The 23,774-nt window shown below is 44.1% G+C and overlaps 1 protein-coding gene across 2 annotated transcripts in view; it reads right to left on the reverse strand.

Annotated features, from left to right (window-relative positions):
* Positions 1 to 23,774, reverse strand: part of SYN3 (synapsin III) — a 221,593-nt gene that overhangs the window by 178,346 nt on the left and 19,473 nt on the right. For both annotated transcript variants that reach the window (XM_072145126.1, XM_072145125.1), the window contains exon 2: positions 12,549 to 12,945. In XM_072145126.1, coding sequence (XP_072001227.1) covers positions 12,549 to 12,871 — 323 coding nt within the window. In that variant the 5' untranslated portion in view covers positions 12,872 to 12,945. The remainder of the gene's footprint in view (positions 1 to 12,548; positions 12,946 to 23,774) is intronic.

Below are 23,774 nucleotides of genomic sequence, written 5' to 3' on the forward strand. Positions count from 1 at the left end.
TATTATAGTAGTTATATCCCTGTACATAGGGGGCAGTATTATAGTAGTTATAATAATAATAATAATAATTCTTTATTTATATAGCGCACACAGATTACGCAGCGCTGCACAAAGCATGACAAATTGTATTCTTGTACATAGGGGGCAGTATTATAGTAGTTATATCCCTGTACATAGGGGGCAGTATTATAGTAGTTATATTCTTGTACATAGGGGGCAGTATTATAGTAGTTATATTCTTGTACATAGGGGGCAGTATTATAGTAGTTATATTCCTGTACATAGGGGGCAGTATTATAGTAGTTATATTCCTGTACATAGGGGGCAGTATTATAGTAGTTATATTCTTGTACATAGGGGGCGGTATTATAGTAGTTATATTCTTGTACATAGGAGGCAGTATTATAGTAGTTATATTCCTGTACATAGGGGGCAGTATTATAGTAGTTATATTCTTTTACATAGGGGGCAGTATTATAGTAGTTATATTCTTGTACATAGGGGGCAGTATTATAGTAGTTATATTCTTGTACATAGGGGGCAGTATTATAGTAGTTATATTCCTGTACATAGGGGGCAGTATTATAGCAGTTATATTCTTGTACATAGGGGGCAGTATTATAGTAGTTATATTCTTGTACATAGGGGGCAGTATTATAGTAGTTATATTCTTGTACATAGGGGGCAGTATTATAGTAGTTATATTCCTGTACATAGGGGGCAGTATTATAGTAGTTATATTCCTGTACATAGGGGGCAGTATTATAGTAGTTATATTCCTGTACATAGGGGGCAGTATTATAGTAGTTATATTCTTGTACATAGGGGGCAGTATTATAGTAGTTATATTCTTGTACATAGGGGGCAGTATTATAGTAGTTATATTCCTGTACATAGGGGGCAGTATTATAGTAGTTATATTCCTGTACATAGGGGGCAGTATTATAGTAGTTATATTCCTGTACATAGGGGGCAGTATTATAGTAGTTATATTCCTGTACATAGGGGGCAGTATTATAGTAGTTATATTCCTGTACATAGGGGGCAGTATTATAGTAGTTATATTCCTGTACATAGGGGCAGTATTATAGTAGTTATATTCCTGTACATAGGGGGGCAGTATTATAGTAGTTATATTCTTGTACATAGGGGGCAGTATTATAGTAGTTATATTCCTGTACATAGGGGGCAGTATTATAGTAGTTATATTCCTGTACATAGGGGGCAGTATTATAGTAGTTATATTCCTGTACATAGGGGGCAGTATTATAGTAGTTATATTCCTGTACATAGGGGGCAGTATTATAGTAGTTATATTCCTGTACATAGGGGCAGTATTATAGTAGTTATATTCCTGTACATAGGGGGGCAGTATTATAGTAGTTATATTCTTGTACATAGGGGGCAGTATTATAGTAGTTATATTCCTGTACATAGGGGGCAGTATTATAGTAGTTATATTCCTGTACATAGGGGGCAGTATTATAGTAGTTATATTCCTGTACATAGGGGACAGTATTATAGTAGTTATATTCCTGTACATAGGGGGTAGTAGTAATGTATAATTCTTGGGGGGAGGTTGGGGTTCCTGATTACCAGTAGGGGGCGCCCTCTGCTATGACGGCCAATCTCTGGCATCAGACAATGGCCGCTGTGTTGCTGTAGTGAGTAATCGGCCTTGGATATAATAATACTCATAGTCTCGGGTCGTATAAACACTCGTTGGAAAACTGGAATCATAGAAGAGATTCTGAGATGTTGTAGTCACATGTTCCCGGCACGGCACCCAGTGTTGCTGAGATCTGGACTTTGGCCTCTGCGGGGGGTGGATTTTGGGATCGCGTTGAGCTTGTCTCATGTCTTTGGATTCATTATATAAACAAGAATTTATTATTACATCACTTGTTATTGGAAAAACACAATAAAAAACCTGACTAATATGACAGCGCCACTTGGTGGCCAGAAAATCATGAAAGTGTTTTCTCTCTTTTTTTGTGTTTATAGTGACATCACTCCTTATCTATCCCAGCTGTGGTTACATCTCCAATCACATCCAAAGCTGCACCACAAAACTCCACTACCGGTGGATTTGCATTTATGCTGGGAGTAGTAGTCCTGCTGCACACTGATTCTCTGTCTTATACTCTAGTCACATCCAAAGCTACACCATGAATCTTCTTGCAGATTCGAGATCTTTCGGAGGTACAAGTAAGGCTTGGTATAACATGTCATGACTTATTCTCCACTCACAGTCAAAGCTGCAGTAGAAATTCACAAATCTGTCAGATTTATAATGGGAGTAGTAGTCCTCCTCGCAAAGATTGTATTATATCTTCTACTCCAGTCACTTCTAAAGCTGTACTATAACTCTGTATGGAGATTTAGGATCTTATGGGGTAAATGCTGGGAGTTGTAGTTCTCTTGCAGGCAGATGCAGCTATGTCTTAACACTCCAGTCACATCCAAAGCTGCACTACCTGCTACCTGCATATTTAGGATCTTTTGGGGCAATGCTGAGAGTTGTAGTCCTCTAGCAGGTAAAAACAGTCATGTCTAAACACTCCAGTCACACCCTAAGCTGAACTATGAGTCTAGTTTTTTTGTGGAAATTTCTAGGAGTGGAAGTCCTCCTGCCACAACAGATTGGCTCACGTCTTATACTCCAATCACATCCAAAGCTGCAATATAACTAAGCAGATTTAAGATCGTTTGATGAAATGCTGGCAATTATAGTCCGGCTGCAGGCTGATGAAGTCATGTCCAAACACTCTTGTCACATCCAAAGCTGCACTGAGTCTACCTGCAGATTTAAGATCTTTTGGGGGCAAGGCTGGGAGTAGTAGTTGTTCAGATTCATTTGATTATGTCATGTACTCCAGTTACATCTAAATCTGCACCGTTACGCAGCAGATTAAAGATCTTTTGGGGGACTTTTGGGAGCAGTTGTTTGCAGATTTGGTCAATTTATTGCGCTCCAGTCACATCCAAAGCTGCAATATAACTAAGCAGATTTAAGATATTTTGGGGATATGCTGGGAGTTATAGTCATGTCTAAACACTCTTGTCACATCCAAAGCTGCACTATAACTCTGTCTGCAGATTAAGGATGTTATGGGGGAATAGTGGGAGTCACGTCTTATACTCCAGTCACATCCAAAGCTGCACAATAACGAAGCAGATTTCCTATCTTTTGAGGGCACTTCTGGGAGTAGTAGTCCTCCGGCACACGGATTTGCATATATATAAGATGCTAGACGGATAAATCCCGCCTGAATAGGATTCCTATCTTTTCTCCGGTCGGGATCCGGAGAATTCTCCCATGGGAATAAGTCGGATTCTTTTCTTTTGTGTCCTGATTTATCTTGGCGGTGGATGCCCCGGCGTGGACCCTGCTGTGTATGTAGATCATGTCCGGGGTCTGCTGGTGGGATTACTGCAGAGATACCACACGTCCGGCGGTGTCTGCCATCACAGGCCGCAGGATCCGGGGGGACAAGGCTCCACTGTATGCGCCATTGTGTGCGGGGGGCTCGCTGCCTGCTGGGAGATGGCCCTGCCAGGGCTCGGAGAGGGGCTCCCACCCAATATACAGGGGAGTGAGGGTCTTATCTGGGGTCTATATGCAGGAGCGGCTAGGTATACAGGAGAGGTCTGGGGTCTGTATACAGGGGAGGTCTGGGGTCTGTATACAGGGGAGGTCTAGGGTCTGTATACAGGAGAGGTCTGGGGTCTGTATACAGGAGAGGTCTGGGGTCTGTATACAGGAGAGGTCTGGGGTCTGTATACAGGAGAGGTCTGGGGTCTGTATACAGGAGAGGTCTGGGGTCTGTATACAGGGGAGGTCTGGGGTCTGTATACAGGGGAGGTCTGGGGTCTGTATACAGGGGAGGTCTGGGCTCTGTATACAGGAGAGGTCTGGGCTCTGTATACAGGAGAGGTCTGGGGTCTGTATACAGGAGAGGTCTGGGGTCTGTATACAGGGGAGGTCTGGGGTCTGTATACAGGGGAGGTCTGGGGTCTGTATACAGGGGAGGTCTGGGGTGTGTATACAGGGGAGGTCTGGGGTCTGTATACAGGAGAGGTCTGGGGTCTGTATACAGGAGAGGTCTGGGGTCTGCATACCTCCCAACTTTTGTGGAGGAGAAAGAGGGACAAAATGGCGGCGCGCGAAGCGCGCCGCGGCGATTTTTTTACCCACAGAAGCCACACCCTAGCCACGCCCCCTAACCACACCCCCTGGCCACGCCACTGCTCATACCTTCAACGCATCCACTGGCACCAATGTATATTTATGTATATAATTGGGGGGCATATTCCACTCCCCCTAGACAACGAGCATGCCCTCCTAGACAACGAGCATGTCCTCCCCTAGACAACGAGCATGCCCCCCCCAGACAACGAGCATGTCCTCCCCTAGACAACGAGCATGTCCCCCCCTAGACAACGAGCATGTCCCCCCCAGACAACGGGCATGTCCGCCCCCAGACAACGAGCATGCCCCCCCCTAGACAACGAGCATGTCCCCCCCAGACAACGAGCATGTCCCCCCCAGACAACGGGCATGTCCGCCCCCAGACAACGAGCATGCCCCCCCCTAGACAACGAGCATGTCCCCCCCAGACAACGAGCATGCCCCCCCTAGACAACAAGCATGCCCCCCCTAGACAACGAGCATGTCCCCTAGACAACGAGCATGCCCCCCCCTAGACAACGAGCATGTACCCCCCCCTAGACAACGAGCATGTACCCCCACCTAGACAACGAGAATGTACCCCCACCTAGACAACGACCATGTCCCCCCCTAGACAACGAGCATGTCCCCCACCTAGACAACGAGCATGTCCTCCCCTGTGGCTGCGTGCCCTTTTTTGTGTGTTTGTGTTATTTTTGTCTTCCAGGACCGTGCCTGCTGTGGACTGCTTCAGATTCGAAGGATTACATCGATGACCGACATTTCTAACAAATAAAATGGTCAACGAGGGTGTGTCTGCGTTTTTTGTTCAATAAAATTTTCTGAAAACGGTGTGATTATTTATTTTTTTGCGACACTCTTCATAGTTTGCCGTAGTAGTGGTGCCGGCTAGGTGACGGTGCTCATTACTAAGGGCTGGCCTTAGTGTTTGCCTTAATTTTTTTGGCAAATTCACACTAACGCCCATACCATTACCCCGGTACCCACCGCCACCAGGGGTGCCGGGAAGAGCCGGGTACAAACCAGTACCTGACTGTCTATAGATGGTCAGGTGTTGGGGCGGCTGCAGGCTGTTATTGTTGCGCTGGAATAGCCCCCTAACAGTGACCTATCCCAGCGCAGTAATGGCAGGCTGCTGCTGCTTTTTTGTATCTGGCTGATTTGAAAAATAGGGGCACCCCATGCCGTTTTTTCTTCAAATTTTTGACAAAAATATGCGTGGGGTCCCCCCTTTAAAGGGGGCTCCCAGGCTGTTTCCCCCATTTTTACAAAAAAATGGGGGGGAAAAACGGCATGGGGTGCCCCCTATTGTTCAAATCAGCCAGATACAAAAAAGCAGCAGCAGCCGCCATTACTGAGCTGGGATAGGCCACTGTTAGGGGGCTATCCCAGCGCAACAATAACAGCCTGCAGCCGCCCCAACACCTGACCATCTATAGACAGTCAGGTACTGGTTTGTACCCGGCTCTTCCCGGCACCCCTGGTGGCGGTGGGTACCAGGGTAATGGTATGGGCGTTAGTGTAAATTTGCCAAAAAAATTAAGGCAAACACTAAGGCCAGCCCTTAGTAATGAGCACCGTCACCTAGCCGGCACCACTACTACGGCAAACTATGAAGAGTGTCGCAAAAAAATAAATAATCACACCGTTTTCAGAAAATTTTATTGAACAAAAGACGCAGACACACCCTCGTTGACCATTTTATTTGTTAGAAATGTCGGTCATAGACGTAATCCTTCGAATCCGAAGCAGTCCACAGCAGGCACGGTCCTGGAAGACAAAAATAACACAAGCACACAAAAAAGGGCACGCAGCCACAGGGGAGGACATGCTCGTTGTCTAGGGGTCAGGGGTAGACATGCTCGTTGTCTAGGGGGGGGGGAAATGCTAGTTGTCTAGGGGGGGGACATGCTCGTTGTCTAGGAGTCGGGGGGAGACATGCTCGTTGTCTAGGGGGGGGAATGCTCGTTGTCTGGGGGGGGGGACATGCTCGTTGTCTAGGGGGGGGGCATGCTCGTTGTCTTGGGGGGGGACATGCTCGTTGTCTAGGGGTCAGGGGGAGACATGCTCGTTGTCTAGCAGGGGGAAATGCTCGTTGTCTAGGGGGGGAAATCCTCGTTGTCTAGGGGGGGGACATGCTCGTTGTCGCAGTAAAGGGGAGGGGTCCTATGGAGCGCAGTAAAGGGGAGGGGTCCTATGGAGCGCAGTAAAGGGGAGGGGTCCTATGGAGCGCAGTAAAGGGGAGGGGTCCTATGGAGCGCAGTAAAGGGGAGGGGTCCTATGGAGCGCAGTAAAGGGGAGGAGTCCTATTGAGCGCGCAGTGAAAGCCATAAAAAACACATTTGATATTTTCCTTCCCGCTTCCCAGTACAGGGCCTGGAATATTTAATACTGTCACTAGGAAGTATAATTTGTTACGCAGAAACAGGCCGCACACAGCTCTGTACGTGGAAAAATAAAAAAGTTATTGATTTTTGAAAGTGGGGAGTGAAATATGGAAACGCAAAAATTGTTCCGTCAGAGTAATGGAGCAGACGGCCGTGTATGACCATTCTGCTCCATTACTGTCATAGAGCGATGACATGGACCTTATGTGGACCCCAACAGACCCCTTGTTTTCATGATCTATGGGGGTCACATCACTGAAACCCCCACACATCAGCAGGTTAAGCCCTGTCCTATGGATAGGGCCTAACTTGTATTTGTGGGAAAACCCCTTTAACCCCTTAACGCTCTGCGCCGTAGCTCTACGACGCAGAGAGTATAAGGAGTGTATGAAGAGGGCTCATGGGCTGAGTCCTCTTCATACAAGGTGGGGGGTTTTGCATGTTGCAGAAAACCCCCACCGCTAATAACCGCAGTCGGTCATTGTCGCCGGCAAAGTCTTTTTTACGATCGCTGTGCCCCCGAACGTCATCGGGGGCGGCGATCGGTTACCATGGTAGCCTCGGGTCTTCTTTTGACACGAGGCTACATGGCTTCTGCAGATTCGTTACAATGAGCCAGAAGTATTGCAGTATATGGTAGGAGCGATCTGACCATCTAGGGTTAATGTACCGTAGATGGTCTAAGAAATAGTGGAAAAAAAAGAAAAAACAGGTTTTAAAAATAAAAAAAATTTATAAAATATTAAAAATTCTAATCACCTCCCTTTCCCTAGAACGGATATAAAACATAATAAACAGTAAAGATCACAGACACATTAGGTATCGCCGCGTCCCAAAATGCCCGATCTATCAAAATATAAAAACGGTTACGGGCGGCGGTGACCTCCGAGGCGGGAAATGGCGCCCAAATGTCCGAAATGCGACTTTTACACCTTTTTACATCACATAAAAAATGAAATTAAAAATGATCAAAATGTCGCACAGACCTCAAAATGGTAGGAATGAAAACGTCGGCTCATTTCGCCAAAAATGACCCCACCCCCAGCTCCGTGCGCCAAAGTATGAAAAAGTTATTAGCGTCAGAAGACGCACACATGCGTTTAATTTTTGAAAATGTATTAAAACACAATAAAACCTATAAATCCGGTATCACCGCGATCGCACCGAACCAAAGAATAAAGCTGAGGTGTTATTTTGAGTGCACAGTCAAAGTCGAAAAAACTGAGCCCACAAGAACGTGACGCACGTGCGGTTTTTTAAAAAATTTTTTCCACATTTGGAATTTTTTGCAGCTTCGCAGTACACGGCATGTTAAAATAAATAACATTACGGGAAAGTAAAATTTGTTACGCACAAAATAAGCCCTCACACAGCTCTGTACACGTAAAAATGAAAAAGTTATGGATTTTTGAAGTTGGAGAGCGAGAAATGAGAGAAAAACCCTGCGTCCTTAAGGGGTTAAGGGATTAAGTATATGGTACAATAAAAGCAGAATAGAAGGGCACTGGGGGGGTTAGGGATGGGGGCAGGGGGTCTATGGAGGAAAGTGTTTAACCCTTTAGCTGCTGCCTGCAGTCACTGTAGAGTACCTGTTATCACACTGCAGCAGCTGCACACACTCGGCTCTGCTTCATCAGACGAACTTCAGTGAGGAGCAGGAGGAGGTGGGGGCAGGGAGCCATTGATGTAGCAGTGCTGGAGAGTTCCTGCCTGCACGGAGGATGATCCCCTGGGGCTGCTGTGCAGGGGCAGTGCAGAGAACATGACACTCTGCACTGCTCCATCCATCCATCCATCCATGTGCCTGCAAGTGGCAGCCTGAGGACAGGGAGGGCTCTGCCTCCCAGGGGAGGGGATGGGGGAGGTGCCGGCTCTGCAGCAGACAGCCCGGGAGCTGGAGAGGAGGAGGACGCTGTACCCCGCCCCCTGGCTTCTCTGTATCCTGAGCAGGACGGGGGCGGGACTCGGGGGCGGGACTCGGGGGGGGGCGGGACTCGGGGGCGGGACAAAACGGAAAAATCCGTGAAACCGCAAAAAAACCGGGACTTTCACTTAACGGTCCGTGCAGGCGGGACAAGGGTTAAAAAACGGGACTGTCCCGCCCAAAACGGGACGGTTGGGAGGTATGGGTCTGTATACAGGAGAGGTCTGGGGTCTGTATACAGGAGAGGTCTGGGGTCTGTATACAGGGGAGGTCTGGGGTGTGTATACAGGAGAGGTCTGGGCTCTGTATACAGGAGAGGTCTGGGGTCTGTATACAGGAGAGGTCTGGGGTCTGTATACAGGAGAGGTCTGGTCTGGGGTCTGTACACAGGAGAGGTCTGGGGTCTGTATACGGGGGAGGTCTGGGGTCTGTATACGGGGGAGGTCTGGGGTCTGTATACAGGGGAGGTCTGGGGTCTGTATACAGGAGAGGTCTGGGGTCTGTATACAGGAGAAGTCTGGGGTCTGTATACAGGAGAGGTCTGGGGTCTGTATACAGGGGAGGTCTGGGGTCTGTATACAGGAGAGGTCTGGGTTCTGTATACAGAGAAGGTCTGGGGTCTGTATACAGGGGAGGTCTGGGGTCTGTATACAGGAGAGGTCTGGGGTCTGTATACAGGGGAGGTCTGGGGTCTGTAAGCAGGAGAGGTCTGGGGTCTGTATACAGGAGAGGTCTGGGGTCTGTATACAGGGCTGGTCTGGGGTGTGTATACAGGGGAGGTCTGGGGTGTGTATACAGGGGAGGTCTGGGGTCTGTATACAGGGGAGGTGTGGGGTCTGTATACAGGGGAGGTCTGGGGTCTGTATACAGGGGAGGTCTGGGGTCTGTATACAGGGGAGGTCTGGGGTCTGTATACAGGAGAGGTCTGGGGTCTGTATACAGGAGAGGTCTGGGGTCTGTATACAGGAGAGGTCTGGGGTCTGTATACAGGAGAGGTCTGGGGTCTGTATACAGGAGAGGTCTGGGGTCTGTATACAGGAGAGGTCTGGGGTCTGTATACAGGAGAGGTCTGGGGTCTGTATACAGGAGAGGTCTGGGGTCTGTATACGGGGGAGGTCTGGGGTCTGTATACAGGGCTGGTCTGGGGTCTGTATACAGGAGAGGTCTGGGGTCTGTATACAGGGGAGGTCTGGGGTCTGTATACGGGAGAGGTCTGGTCTGTATACAGGGGAGGTCTGGGGTCTGTATACAGGGGAGGTCTGGGGTCTGTATACAGGGGAGGTCTGGGGTCTGTATACAGGGGAGGTCTGGGGTCTGTATACAGGGGAGGTCTGGAGTCTGTATACAGGGGAGGTCTGGGGTCTGTATACAGGGGAGGTCTGGGGTCTGTATACAGGGGAGGTCTGGGGTCTGTATAAAGGAGAGGTCTGGGGTCTGTATACAGGAGAGGTCTGGTCTGTATACAGGGGAGGTCTGGGGTCTGTATACAGGGGAGGTCTGGGGTCTGTATACAGGGGAGGTCTGGGGTCTGTATACAGGAGAGGTCTGGGGTCTGTATACAGGAGAGGTCTAGGGTCTGAATACAGGGGAGGTCTGGTCTGGGGTCTGTATACAGGGGAGGTCTGGGGTCTGTATACAGGGGAGGTCTGGGGTCTGTATACAGGGGAGGTCTGGGGTCTGTATACAGGAGAGGTCTGGGGTCTGTATACAGGGGAGGTCTGGGGTCTGTATACAGGGGAGGTCTGGGGTCTGTATACAGGAGAGGTCTGGGGTCTGTATACAGGAGAGGTCTGGGGTCTGTATACAGGAGAGGTCTGGGGTCTGTATACAGGAGAGGTCTGGGGTCTGTATACCGGGGAGGTCTGGGGTCTGTATACAGGAGAGGTCTGGGGTCTGTATACAGGAGAGGTCTGGGGTCTGTATACAGGAGAGGTCTGGGGTCTGTATACAGGAGAGGTCTGGGGTCTGTATACAGGAGAGGTCTGGGGTCTGTATACAGGAGAGGTCTGGGGTCTGTATACAGGAGAGGTCTGGGGTCTGTATACAGGGGAGGTCTGGGGTCTGTAAACAGGGGAGGTCTGGGGTCTGTATACAGGAGAGGTCTGGAGTCTGTATACAGGAGAGGTCTGGAGTCTGTATACAGGAGAGGTCTGGGGTCTGTATACAGGGGAGGTGTGGGGTCTGTATACAGGAGAGGTGTGGGGTCTGTATACAGGAGAGGTGTGGGGTCTGTATACAGGAGAGGTGTGGGGTCTGTACACAGGGGAGGTCTGGGGTCTGTACACAGGGGAGGTCTGGGGTCTGTATACAGGGGAGGTCTGGGGTCTGTATACGGGGGAGGTCTGAAGTCTGTATACGGGGGAGGTCTGGGGTCTGTATACAGGGGAGGTGTGGGGTCTGTATACAGGAGAGGTGTGGGGTCTGTATACAGGAGAGGTCTGGGGTCTGTATACAGGAGAGGTCTGGGGTCTGTACACAGGGGAGGTCTGGGGTCTGTACACAGGGGAGGTCTGGGGTCTGTATACAGGAGATGTCTGGGGTCTGTATACAGGAGATGTCTGGGGTCTGTATACAGGAGAGGTCTGGGGTCTGTATACAGGGGAGGTCTGGGGTCTGTAAACAGGGGAGGTCTGGGGTCTGTACACAGGGGAGGTCTGGGGTCTGTACACAGGGGAGGTCTGGGGTCTGTACACAGGGGAGGTCTGGGGTCTGTATACAGGAGATGTCTGGGGTCTGTATACAGGAGAGGTCTGGGGTCTGTATACAGGAGAGGTCTGGGGTCTGTATACAGGAGAGGTCTGGGGTCTGTACACAGGGGAGGTCTGGGGTCTGTATATAGGAGAGGTCTGGGGTCTGTATATAGAGGGAAGCTCTGGGGTCTGTATATAGGAGAGGTCTGGGGTCTGTATATAGAGGGAAGCTCTGGGGTTTGTATACAGGGGAGGTCTGGGGTCTGTATACAGGAGAGCTCTGGGGTCTGTATATAGGAGAGGTCTGGGGTCTGTATACAGGGGAGGTATGGGGTCTGTATACAGGGGAGGTCTGGGGTCTGTATACAGGGGAGGTCTGGGGTCTGTATACAGGGGAGGTCTGGGGTCTGTATACAGGGGAGGTCTGGGGTCTGTATACAGGAGAGCTCTGGGGTCTGTATACAGGGGAGGTCTGGGGTCTGTATACAGGGGAGGTCTGGGGTCTGTACACAGGAGAGGTCTGGGGTCTGTATACAGGAAAGGTCTGGGGTCTGTATACAGGAGAGGTCTGGGGTCTGTACACAGGAGAGGTCTGGGGTCTGTATACAGGAGAGGTCTGGGGTCTGTACACAGGAGAGGTCTGGGGTCTGTATACAGGAAAGGTCTGGGGTCTGTATACAGGAGAGGTCTGGGGTCTGTACACAGGAGAGGTCTGGTCTGGGGTCTGTATACAGGAGAGGTCTGGGGTCTGTATACAGGGGAGGTCTGGGGTCTGTATACAGGAGAGGTCTGGGGTCTGTATACAGGAGAGGTCTGGGGTCTGTATACAGGAGAGGTCTGGGGTCTGTATACAGGAGAGGTCTGGGGTCTGTACACAGGAGAGGTCTGGGGTCTGTATACAGGAGAGGTCTGTATACAGGGGAGGTCTGGGGTCTCATCTGGCCTTTACCTGACAGCAAGGGGCAGCATCCCAGGAGTAGGGATCAGTGGTCTCCTCCCACATACACAGGCTCCGCCTCTCAGGGATCAGGGGATCTCTTATATGATAATTACTAGGTTTGATGCAGAAATGTCTTGTAATTTGGGGACTATTCGCAGAGAAATGTCTCCATCTAAAAACATCTCAGTACAAGACTGACACCTAGTGGCCGGACCCGTAACTACAGCAGCCATAACATAATACTGCATACTGTTACAACAATGGGATATATTGTATCTCTTTTACTGCCATATGTTTCCATAAAGAAAGAACAAGGTGCAACATAGTGTCCATCTAATCCTGCCATACTGTGCCCACATAATAGGGTCATATCGTGCCATATCTAGTAGTGTCTACTCCTGGCACATCCACTTACCAATCTGTATGGGCATCATCAATCACCAGCAGGATCTTGGGCTTCAAGACCACAGGAGGGGCAGGAGGTCCTGTCTGCTCCACCAGGCCCGCAGCAGCCTGGGTCGTCTGCTTTACTGCATTAGTGATGGAGCTGAAGAGGCTGGAGCTGGAGGTGGATGTGGATGAGGCTGGAGATGGCTGAGGAGGCTGCTGCTTCCTCTCCAGGGCTGGGGACACAGGAGAACTGGTGGAGTTATCCGGCCGCTGCAGATCCATCATGTAGCCATTGGGCAAGTTAGCCACAAAACTGCTGTCAGAGAGACGTCTGCGGAGGAAATTCATGGCTGCGGCTCAGGACGAGGAGACAGTGGCTGGAAGGTCCTGATCCTGTGCGACCTGTGATGTTCTGATGTATCCTACAGTATAAGGAGAAGAAAAAGATTAGTATATGATAAGCTAGTATTATACCGCCCCCTATGTACAAAAATATAACTACTATAATACTGCCCCCTATGTACAGGAATATAACTACTATAATACTGCCCCCTATGTACAGGAATATAACTACTATAATACTGCTCCCTATGTACAAGAATATAACTACTATAATACTGCCCCCTATGTACAGGAATATAACTACTATAATACTGCCCCCTATGTACAGGAATATAACTACTATAATACTGCCCCCTATGTACAAGAATATAACTACTATAATACTGCCCCCTATGTACAGGAATATAACTACTATAATACTTCCCCCTATGTACAAGAATATAACTACTATAATACTGCCCCCTATGTACAGGAATATAACTACTATAATACTGCCCCCTATGTACAAGACTATAACTACTATAATACTGCCCCCTATGTACAAGAATATAACTACTATAATACTGCCCCCTATGTACAGGAATATAACTACTATAATACTGCCCCCTATGTACAAGAATATAACTACTATAATACTGCCCCCTATGTACAAGAATATAACTACTATAATACTGCCCCCTATGTACAAGAATATAACTACTATAATACTGCCCCCTATGTACAGGAATATAACTACTATAATACTGCCCCCTATGTACAAGAATATAACTACTATAATACTGCCCCCTATGTACAAGAATATAACTGCTATAATACTGCCCCCTATGTACAGGAATATAACTACTATAATACTGCCCCCTATGTACAAGAATATAACTACTCTAATACTGCCCCCTATGTACAGGAATATAACTACTATAATACTGCCCCTATGTACAGGATATAACTACTATAATACTGCCCCTATGAACAGGATATAACTACTATAATACTGCCCCTATGTACAGGAATATCACTACTATAATACTGCCCCTATGTAGAAGAATATAACTACTATAATACTGCCCCCTATGTACAAGAATATAACTACTATAATACTGCCCCCTATGTACAAGAATATAACTACTATAATACTGCCCCCTATGTACAAGAATATAACTACTATAATACTGCCCCCTATGTACAAGAATATAACTACTATAATACTGCCCCTATGTACAGGATATAACTACTATAATACTGCCCCTATGTACAGGATATAACTACTATAATACTGCCCCTATGTACAGGAATATCACTACTATAATACTGCCCCCTATGTACAGGAATATCACTACTATAATACTGCCCCCTATGTACAGGAATATCACTACTATAATACTGCCCCCTATGTACAGGATATAACTATTATAATACTGCCCCCTATGTACAGGATTTAACTATTATAATACTGTCCCCTATGTACAAGAATATAAATACTATACTACTGCCCCCTATGTACAGGAATATAACTACTATAATACTGCCCCCTATGTACAAGAATATAACTAATATAATACTGCCCCCTATGTACAAGAATATAACTACTATAATACTGCCCCCTATGTACAAGAATATAACTACTATAATACTGCCCCCTATGTACAGGAATATAACTACTATAATACTGCCCCCTATGTACAAGAATATAACTACTATAATACTGCCCCCTATGTACAGGAATATAACTACTATAATACTGCCCCCTATGTACAAGAATATAACTACTATAATACTGCCCCCTATGTACAAGAATATAACTACTATAATACTGCCCCCTATGTACAAGAATATAACTACTATAATACTGCCCCCTATGTACAAGAATATAACTACTATAATACTGCCTCCTATGTACAAGAATATAACTACTATAATACTCCCCCCTATGTACAAGAATGTAACTACTATAATACTGCCCCCTATGTACAAGAATATAACTACTATAATACTGCCCCCTTTGTACAAGAATATAACTACTATAATACTGCCCCCTATGTACAAGAATATAATTACTATAAAACTGCCCCCTATGTACAGGAATATAACTACTATAATACTGCCCCCTATGTACAAGAATATAACTACTATAATACTGCCCCCTATGTACAAGAATATAACTACTATAATACTGCCCCCTATGTACAAGAATATAACTACTATAATACTGCCCCCTATGTACAGGAATATAACTACTATAATACTGCCCCCTATGTACAGGAATATCACTACTATAATACTGCCCCCTATGTACAGGAATATAACTACTATAATACTGCCCCTATGTACAAGAATATAACTATTATAATACTGCCCCCTATGTACAGGAATATAACTACTATAATACTGCCCCTATGTACAGGAATATAACAACTATAATACTGCCCCCTATGTACAAGAATATAACTACTATAATACTGCCCCCTATGTACAAGAATATAACGACTATAAAACTGCCCCCTATGTACAGGAATATAACTACTATAATACTGCCCCCTATGTACAGGAATATAACTACTATAATACTGCCCCCTATGTACAAGAATATAACTACTATAATACTGCCCCCTATGTACAAGAATATAACTACTATAATACTGCTCCCTATGTACAGGAATATAACTACTATAATACTGCCCCCTATGTACAGGGATATAACTACTATAATACTGCCCCCTATGTACAAGAATATAACGACTATAATACTGCCCCCTATGTACAAGAATATAACTACTATAATGCTGCCCCCTATGTATAAGAATATAACTACTATAATACTGCCCCTATGTACAAGAATATAACTACTATATTACTGCCCCCTATGTACAGTAATATAACTACTATAATACTGCCCCTATGTACAAGAATATAACTACTATAATACTGCCCCCTATGTACAAGAATATAACTACTATAATACTGCCCCCTATGTACAAGAATATAACTACTATAATACTGCCCCCTATGTACAAGAATATAACTACTATAATACTGCCCCCTATGTACAAGAATATAACTACTATAATACTGCCTCCTATGTACAAGAATATAACTACTATAATACTGCCCCCTATGTACAAGAATATAACTACCGTACTATAATACTGCCCCCTATGTACAAGAATATAACTACTATAATACTGCCCCCTGTGTACAAGAATATAACTACTATAATACTGTGTCCTATGTACAAGAATATAACTACTATAATACTGTGTCCTATGTACAAGAATATAACTACTATAATACTGTGTCCTATGTACAAGAATATAACTACTATAATACTGCCCCCTATGTACAAGAATATAACTACTATAATACTGCCCCCTGTGTACAAGAATATAACTACTATAATACTGTGTCCTATGTACAAGAATATAACTACTATAATACTGTGTCCTATGTACAAGAATATAACTACTATAATACTGTGTCCTATGTACAAGAATATAACTACTATAATACTGCCCCCTATGTACAGGATTTAACTATTATAATACTGCCCCCTATGTACAAGAATATAACTAATATAATACTGCCCCCTATGTACAAGAATATAACTACTATAATACTGCCCCCTATGTACAAGAATATAACTACTATAATACTGCCCCCTATGTACAGGAATATAACTACTATAATACTGCCCCCTATGTACAAGAATATAACTACTATAATACTGCCCCCTATGTACAAGAATATAACTACTATAATACTGCCCCCTATGTACAAGAATATAACTACTATAATACTGCCCCCTATGTACAAGAATATAACTACTATAATACTGCCTCCTATGTACAAGAATATAACTACTATAATACTCCCCCCTATGTACAAGAATATAACTACTATAATACTGCCCCCTATGTACAAGAATATAACTACTATAATACTGCCCCCTATGTACAAGAATATAACTACTATAATACTGCCCCCTATGTACAAGAATATAACTACTATAATACTACACCCTATGTACAGGAATATAACTACTATAATACTGCCCCCTATGTACAGGAATATAACTACTATAATACTGCCCCCTATGTACAAGAATATAACTACTATAATACTGCCCCCTATGTACAGGAGTATAACTACTATAATACTGCACCCTATGTACAGGAATATAACTACTATAATACTGTCCCCTATGTACAAGAATATAACTACTATAATACTGCCCCCTATGTACAAGAATATAACCACTATAATACTTCCCCCTATGTACAGGAATATAACTACTATAATACTGCCCCCTATGTACAGGAATATAACTACTATAATACTGCCCCCTATGTACAGGAATATAACTACTATAATACTGCCCCCTATGTACAAGAATGTAACTACTATAATACTGCCCCCTATGTGCAGGAATATAACTACTATAATACTGCCCCCTATGTACAAGAATATAACTACTATAATACTGCCCCCTATGTACAGGAGTATAACTACTATAATACTGCACCCTATGTACAGGAATATAACTACTATAATACTGTCCCCTATGTACAAGAATATAACTACTATAATACTGCCCCCTATGTACAAGAATATAACCACTATAATACTTCCCCCTATGTACAGGAATATAACTACTATAATACTGCCCCCTATGTACAGGAATATAACTACTATAATACTGCCCCCTATGTACAGGAATATAACTACTATAATACTGCCCCCTATGTACAAGAATGTAACTACTATATTACTGCCCCCTATGTGCAGGAATATAACTACTATAATACTGCCCCCTATGTACAAGAATATAACTACTATAATACTGCCCTCTATGTACAGGAATATAACTACTATAATACTGCCCCCTATGTACAAGAATATAACTACTATAATACTGCCCCCTATGTACAGGAATATAACTACTATAATACTGCCCCTATGTACAGGAATATAACTACTATAATACTGCCCCCTATGTACAAGAATATAACTACTATAATACTGCCCCCTATGTACAGGAATATAACTACTATAATACTGCCCCCTATGTACAGGACTATAACTACTATAATACTGCCCCCTATGTACAGGAATATAACTACTATAATACTGCCCCCTATGTACAGGAATATAACTACTATAATACTGCCCCCTATGTGCAGGATGATAGTTATTGCTCCTGTTTTGCCCCTCCCCCTCTGTGCAGGCTATGTAGTATATATGTTACACATGGTATCAGTTGCTCGGGGCTCTGTACATATGTCTGGGTATAACAGCAGCTTCTCTGACATCTGTGTAAACGGATAATTTTCCCAAATCTGCATTTCCCTCTCCTGCCCATAGGTGGCGCTGTGACAGCAGTAATCTTTTAGTTAAGCTTAGGAAATATCCTGCGTTTCCTCTTATGTCTTGAGATTAGGGATTTAAATCACTAAAAATATAATTTTTTTTTTTATTTTTACCACTTTTGACCTAATTTTCTAAACTGGTTTATATCCATCTGCTGGTTACACTGGAGACAGGAGGGAGCGCGATATGTCTGAGGCGGAGGAGGGCGTATGTAAACGGAATATGTGTAGGGGGCGATCCCCTTAAGAGACCAGATACTAAAGGGGCCCTGGTGGTGGACTCAGGGGCCCGAGCTCTTGTTCCATTTCCAAATTAGATCCCAATTGCCTTCATTATTGACTACATAAAAACATGTCCCTAATTATATGACATACATCTCTTAAAGGGAATGTTTGAACTCCCCCCCCCCTAAAGTTCTGCCCAAACTTCTTTCTTATAAAGTTACAAAGTTCTAACTACCATTGGGCACCACTAGAGGGAGCTCTGGGGCTTATTGTATACAGATCCTGTTTGTGCATTGAATGTTATGATAATATTATATGTAGTTCACCATAAAGCACCCCCTAGTGGTGGTGGGGAGGATTTAATCACAAATCAGAGCTGTTGTTGCTGTTTTCTTTCTTAAAGGGGTGGTTTTAGGGATCTACCTTCTATGTTTGGGTTGTCATATGAGTCTAAATTGAATGTCTGCTTTTGTTATTCACTTAAATAGGATTCATTGGGGGTGGAACGAAATGGGAATTAGACATATTTCACTTTTAAGATATTGGGAAAGCTGAGTGACAACGATATTGTATCAAATGCACCAACTCTAAGGCTCTGTTCACATTGTGTCTGCAGATATTATTATATTCAGCGGTAAAAATAGACCTGGACCAACTGCTGGTTGTGACCTTAAACAGATACCACAAAGCAGATATCAACATTGCCTTTAAGGGGGACTCTCATTAAGAACAAATCGCTTTATGACATAGCTAGTGTGATTCTCGCTGTCACCCTTAGCAATTTGGCTTTTGTTTTTTCAAAATCCTTCCAGCCGTTTAAGAGATATGACTCAATGAAATTAAGATGTGAATTACCAAATTCTAGCCACTCCCACAGCGAACATATAAGGTTAACGCCCCCTGTTAGGCGCTAATTCACATATAAACTTCAATGGATCGTATCTTTTGAATGGTTTGACGGATTTCGAAAATACAAACTCCATATTAATCAGGAAGGACACAGCTCTCGGATGAGATAGTTTATGTAGTATTTTATATTTGATGAGAGAGTCACTTTAAATGCTTGTTTTTGGGAAAGCTGGGTGCTTTTCTCTCAGTGGTTATCATCCAACTTTCTAAGACTTCCTATATTATGGTATAGTAGGAATTAGGGAATTAGGACTTTGGGAAGCTTCGTGGTATTTATAGGAGCTATACTGGAATTCACCCAACTTTCCCAGGCACAGATATAACCAAGAAATAAGATTATGGTTAAATAGAAAGGGTTTTTCCTTGTCTCTGAAGATATCTAGAAGGAATGATTGAGGAGCAGACATCAAGGCGGCCGGTGGAGCCGGGGTCTGACATGAACCTCTGTTGCTGTCACTTTGTGATGCGCGGACATGAGGAGATGCTGGACAGCTTGGCGCGGCTGTGTGGGCGTCCTGTCAGCTCTCGTCATCCGCCTCCTCTCTACTGAGCGTTCAGCCACAGGCACAGTTCTGCAGCAACATCCATCAAATCCATGTGATTCACTGTCACAGAACTACTGCAGTGGCCCAGCACTGTGCCAGTTCTGGTGCCGGTCACAGAACTGCAGACAGTGTTATACATTGTCCCTGGAGAGATGTGTAATCAGACCTTTGTATATGTAGTTAGTAGCAGCAGGACTGTGAAATATGGATTTATCTTCCAGGACTCTAATGGGAATGTGTCCTGTCACTGCTGTGCTCTCTGCAGCAAGTGTTAGGTGTTGGCCCTGGCAAGATGTGTAATCAGACCTTTGTATATTTAGTTAGTAGCAGCAGGACTGTGAAATATAGATTTATATTCCAGGACTCTAATGGGAATGTGTCCTGACACTGCTGTGCTCTCGGCAGCAAGTGTTAGGTGTTGGCCCTGGAGAGGTGTGTAATCAGACCTTTGTATATTTAGTTAGTAGCAGCAGGACTGTGAAATATAGATTTATATTCCAGGACTGTAATGGGAATGTGTCCTGACACTGCTGTGCTCTCGGCAGCAAGTGTTAGGTGTTGGCCCTGGAGAGATGTGTAATCAGACATTTGTACATTTAGTTAGTAGCAGCAGGACTGTGAAATATGGATTTATATTCCAGGACTGTAATGGTAATGTGTCCTAACACTTCTGTGCTCTCTGCAGCAAGTGTTAGGTATTGGATAGGAATATAATAATTGCTTTGTATATGTAGTTAGTAGCAGCAGGACCATGAAATATAGATTTATATTCCAGGATTGTACTGGGGGCTTGTCCTGCTGTGCTCTCTGCAGACAGTGTTAGATATTGTCCATGAAGATCTGTGTGTTTTCTTAGTACCCTGATGTGTGATGTTAGTAGCAGCAGGGCTGTTATGGATTTATATTGTAGTAAAGTACTGGGGGGGGTGTCCTCACACTGCTGTGCTCTGTGCTCTCTGCAGACAGTGTTATGCATTGTCCCTGGACAGCGTATGTTATTATTAGTAACACCAGGACTGTGAAATTTTAATTTATGCCACAGGATTTACTGTGGAAGTGATCCCCACTGCTGTGCTCTGTGCTCTCTGCAGCCATTAGTAGGTTTTGTCCCTGGAGAGATGTGCAATCATAGCTTTGTGTATGTTGTTAGTAGCAGCAGGACCGTGAAATGTGGATTTATGTAACAGAATTAACTGGGGAAGAGTACTAACACTGCTGTGCTCTGTGCTTTGAATCCTGGAATATAAATTTAAATTCATATTCCTGGATTGTACTGGGCAGATATATGTGGATGATATTGTGGTCTGTATAGCACTGTATAGCAGTATTATGTATAGCAGTTATATGTAGGCACTGTATAGCAGTTATATATAGGTACTATTTAGCACTATTATGTATAGCAGCTATATGTAGGCACTGTATAGCCATATTATGGAGGCTCTGTATAGCAGTATTATATTCGCACTGTATAGCCATATAATGGAGGCACTGTATAGCAGTATTATGTAAGCACTGTATAGCCATATTATGGAGGCACTGTATAGCAGTATTATGTAAGCAATGTATAGGCATATTATGGAGGCACTGTATAGCAGTATTATATTCGCACTGTATAGCAGTATTATGTAAGCACTGTATAGCTGTATTATGTATGCACTGTATTGCCGTATTATGTAGGCACTGTATAGCCATATTATGTAGGCACTGTATAGCCGTATTATGTAAGCACTGTATAGCCATATTATGGAGGCACTGTATAGCAGTATAATGTATAGCAGTTATATATAGGCACTGTATAGCCATATTATGTAGGCACTGTATAGCCGTATTATGTAAGCACTGTATAGCCATATTATGGAGGCACTGTATAGCAGTATTATGTAAGCACTGTATAGCTGTATTATGTAGGCACTGTATAGCCGTATTATATAGGCACTGTATAGCCATATTATGTAGGCACTGTATAGCAGTATTATGTAAGCACTGTATAGCTGTATTATGTAGGCACTGTATAGCCGTATTATGTAGGCACTGTATAGCCATATTATGTAGACACTGTATAGCCATATTATGTAGGCACTGTATAGCAGTATTATGTAAACACTGTATAGCAGTATTATGTAAGCACTGTATAGCTGTATTATGTAGGCACTGTATAGCCGTATTATGTAAGCACTGTATTGCCGTATTATGGAGGCACTGTATAGCTGTATTATGTAGGCACTGTATAGCCATATTATGTAGGCACTGTATAGCCATATTATGTAGGCACTGTATAGCCGTATTATGTAGGCACTGTATAGCCATATTATGGAGGCACTGTATAGCAGTATTATGTAAGCACTGTATAGCTGTATTATGTAGGCACTGTATAGCCGTATTATATAGGCACTGTATAGCCATATTATGTAGGCACTGTATAGCAGTATTATGTAAGCACTGTATAGCTGTATTATGTAGGCACTGTATAGCCGTATTATGTAGGCACTGTATAGCCATATTATGTAGACACTGTATAGCCATATTATGTAGGCACTGTATAGCAGTATTATGTAAACACTGTATAGCAGTATTATGTAAGCACTATATAGCTGTATTATGTATGCACTGTATTGCCGTATTATGTAGGAACTGTATAGCCATATTATGTAGGCACTGTATAGCAGTATTATGTAAACACTGTATAGCAGTATTATGTAAGCACTGTATAGCCGTATTATGTAGGCACTGTATAGCCATATTATGTAGACACTGTATAGCCGTATTATGTAGGAACTGTATAGCAGTATTATGTAAACACTGTATAGCAGTATTATGTAAGCACTGTATAGCTGTATTATGTAGGCACTGTATAGCCATATTATGGAGGCACTGTATAGCCGTATTATGTAGGCACTGTATAGCCATATTATGGAGGCACTGTATAGCAGTATTATGCATAGCAGTTATATATAGGCACTGTATAGCAGTTATATGTAGGTACTATTTAGCAATATTATGTATAGCAGTTATATGGAGGCACTGTATAGCAGTGTTATGTAAGCACTGTATGGCGGTATTATACGCACACTGTTATTCAGTATTCAGGGGGCATGCAGTCATGTATACACAATGTTAGGGAATCCCTGAGCGCAGAGCGGTGGTAATTTGAGCTGACGTGGCCGGCAGAATCGGATCAATATTGGGATAATTACCTCCAATCCTGGTCACACCTAATAGATGGGGGTAGGAGGAGGCCGGGGCCGGGGCAGGGATTAACCCTCAGCCTACCTCCCCATCCACAGCACAAATCTATACAGTGCTCTGCCATATACTTTATATTTCTAGTATTCTGCACATGAACCAGGAGGATCGGGATGAACAGTGTAATTTTACTTTAAGTTTCCACCACAACCCTTAGTGTTCTGCCTGTGTAACTACTATATAAATGTCTACCTTTCATGAAACATCTACATACAGTCAGATGAAGTTCCCCTTTAAATGGTAACAAATCCCTAAAGTACCGTCCCGGCTCTGCTGTATTTTACACTCTGATGTCTGGCCCATTATAGGGAAGATCACGATGATGCTGCCATGTTGTTTTACATTAAGCCATTTCATTTAATGTCTCCTCCACTCATCATCTCCCATCCCCCGACCACCAGCAGCATCGTGATTGATTGTGATGGAAGAATACCGCCACTGCGTGCACCACTCTGCTTAATGGCATGAAGGAAACCAAACCTCAGTATAAGAGAAGACGAGGAAGAAATAATACTCAAAGTACAACTACATAACAAACAGTATTATAGTAGTTATATTCCTGTACATAGGGGGCAGTATTATAGTAGTTATATTCCTGTACATAGGGGGCAGTATTATAGTAGTTAT

The sequence above is a fragment of the Engystomops pustulosus genome, chromosome 4, assembly GCF_040894005.1.
Source record: "Engystomops pustulosus chromosome 4, aEngPut4.maternal, whole genome shotgun sequence".
NCBI lineage: Eukaryota > Metazoa > Chordata > Amphibia > Anura > Leptodactylidae > Engystomops > Engystomops pustulosus.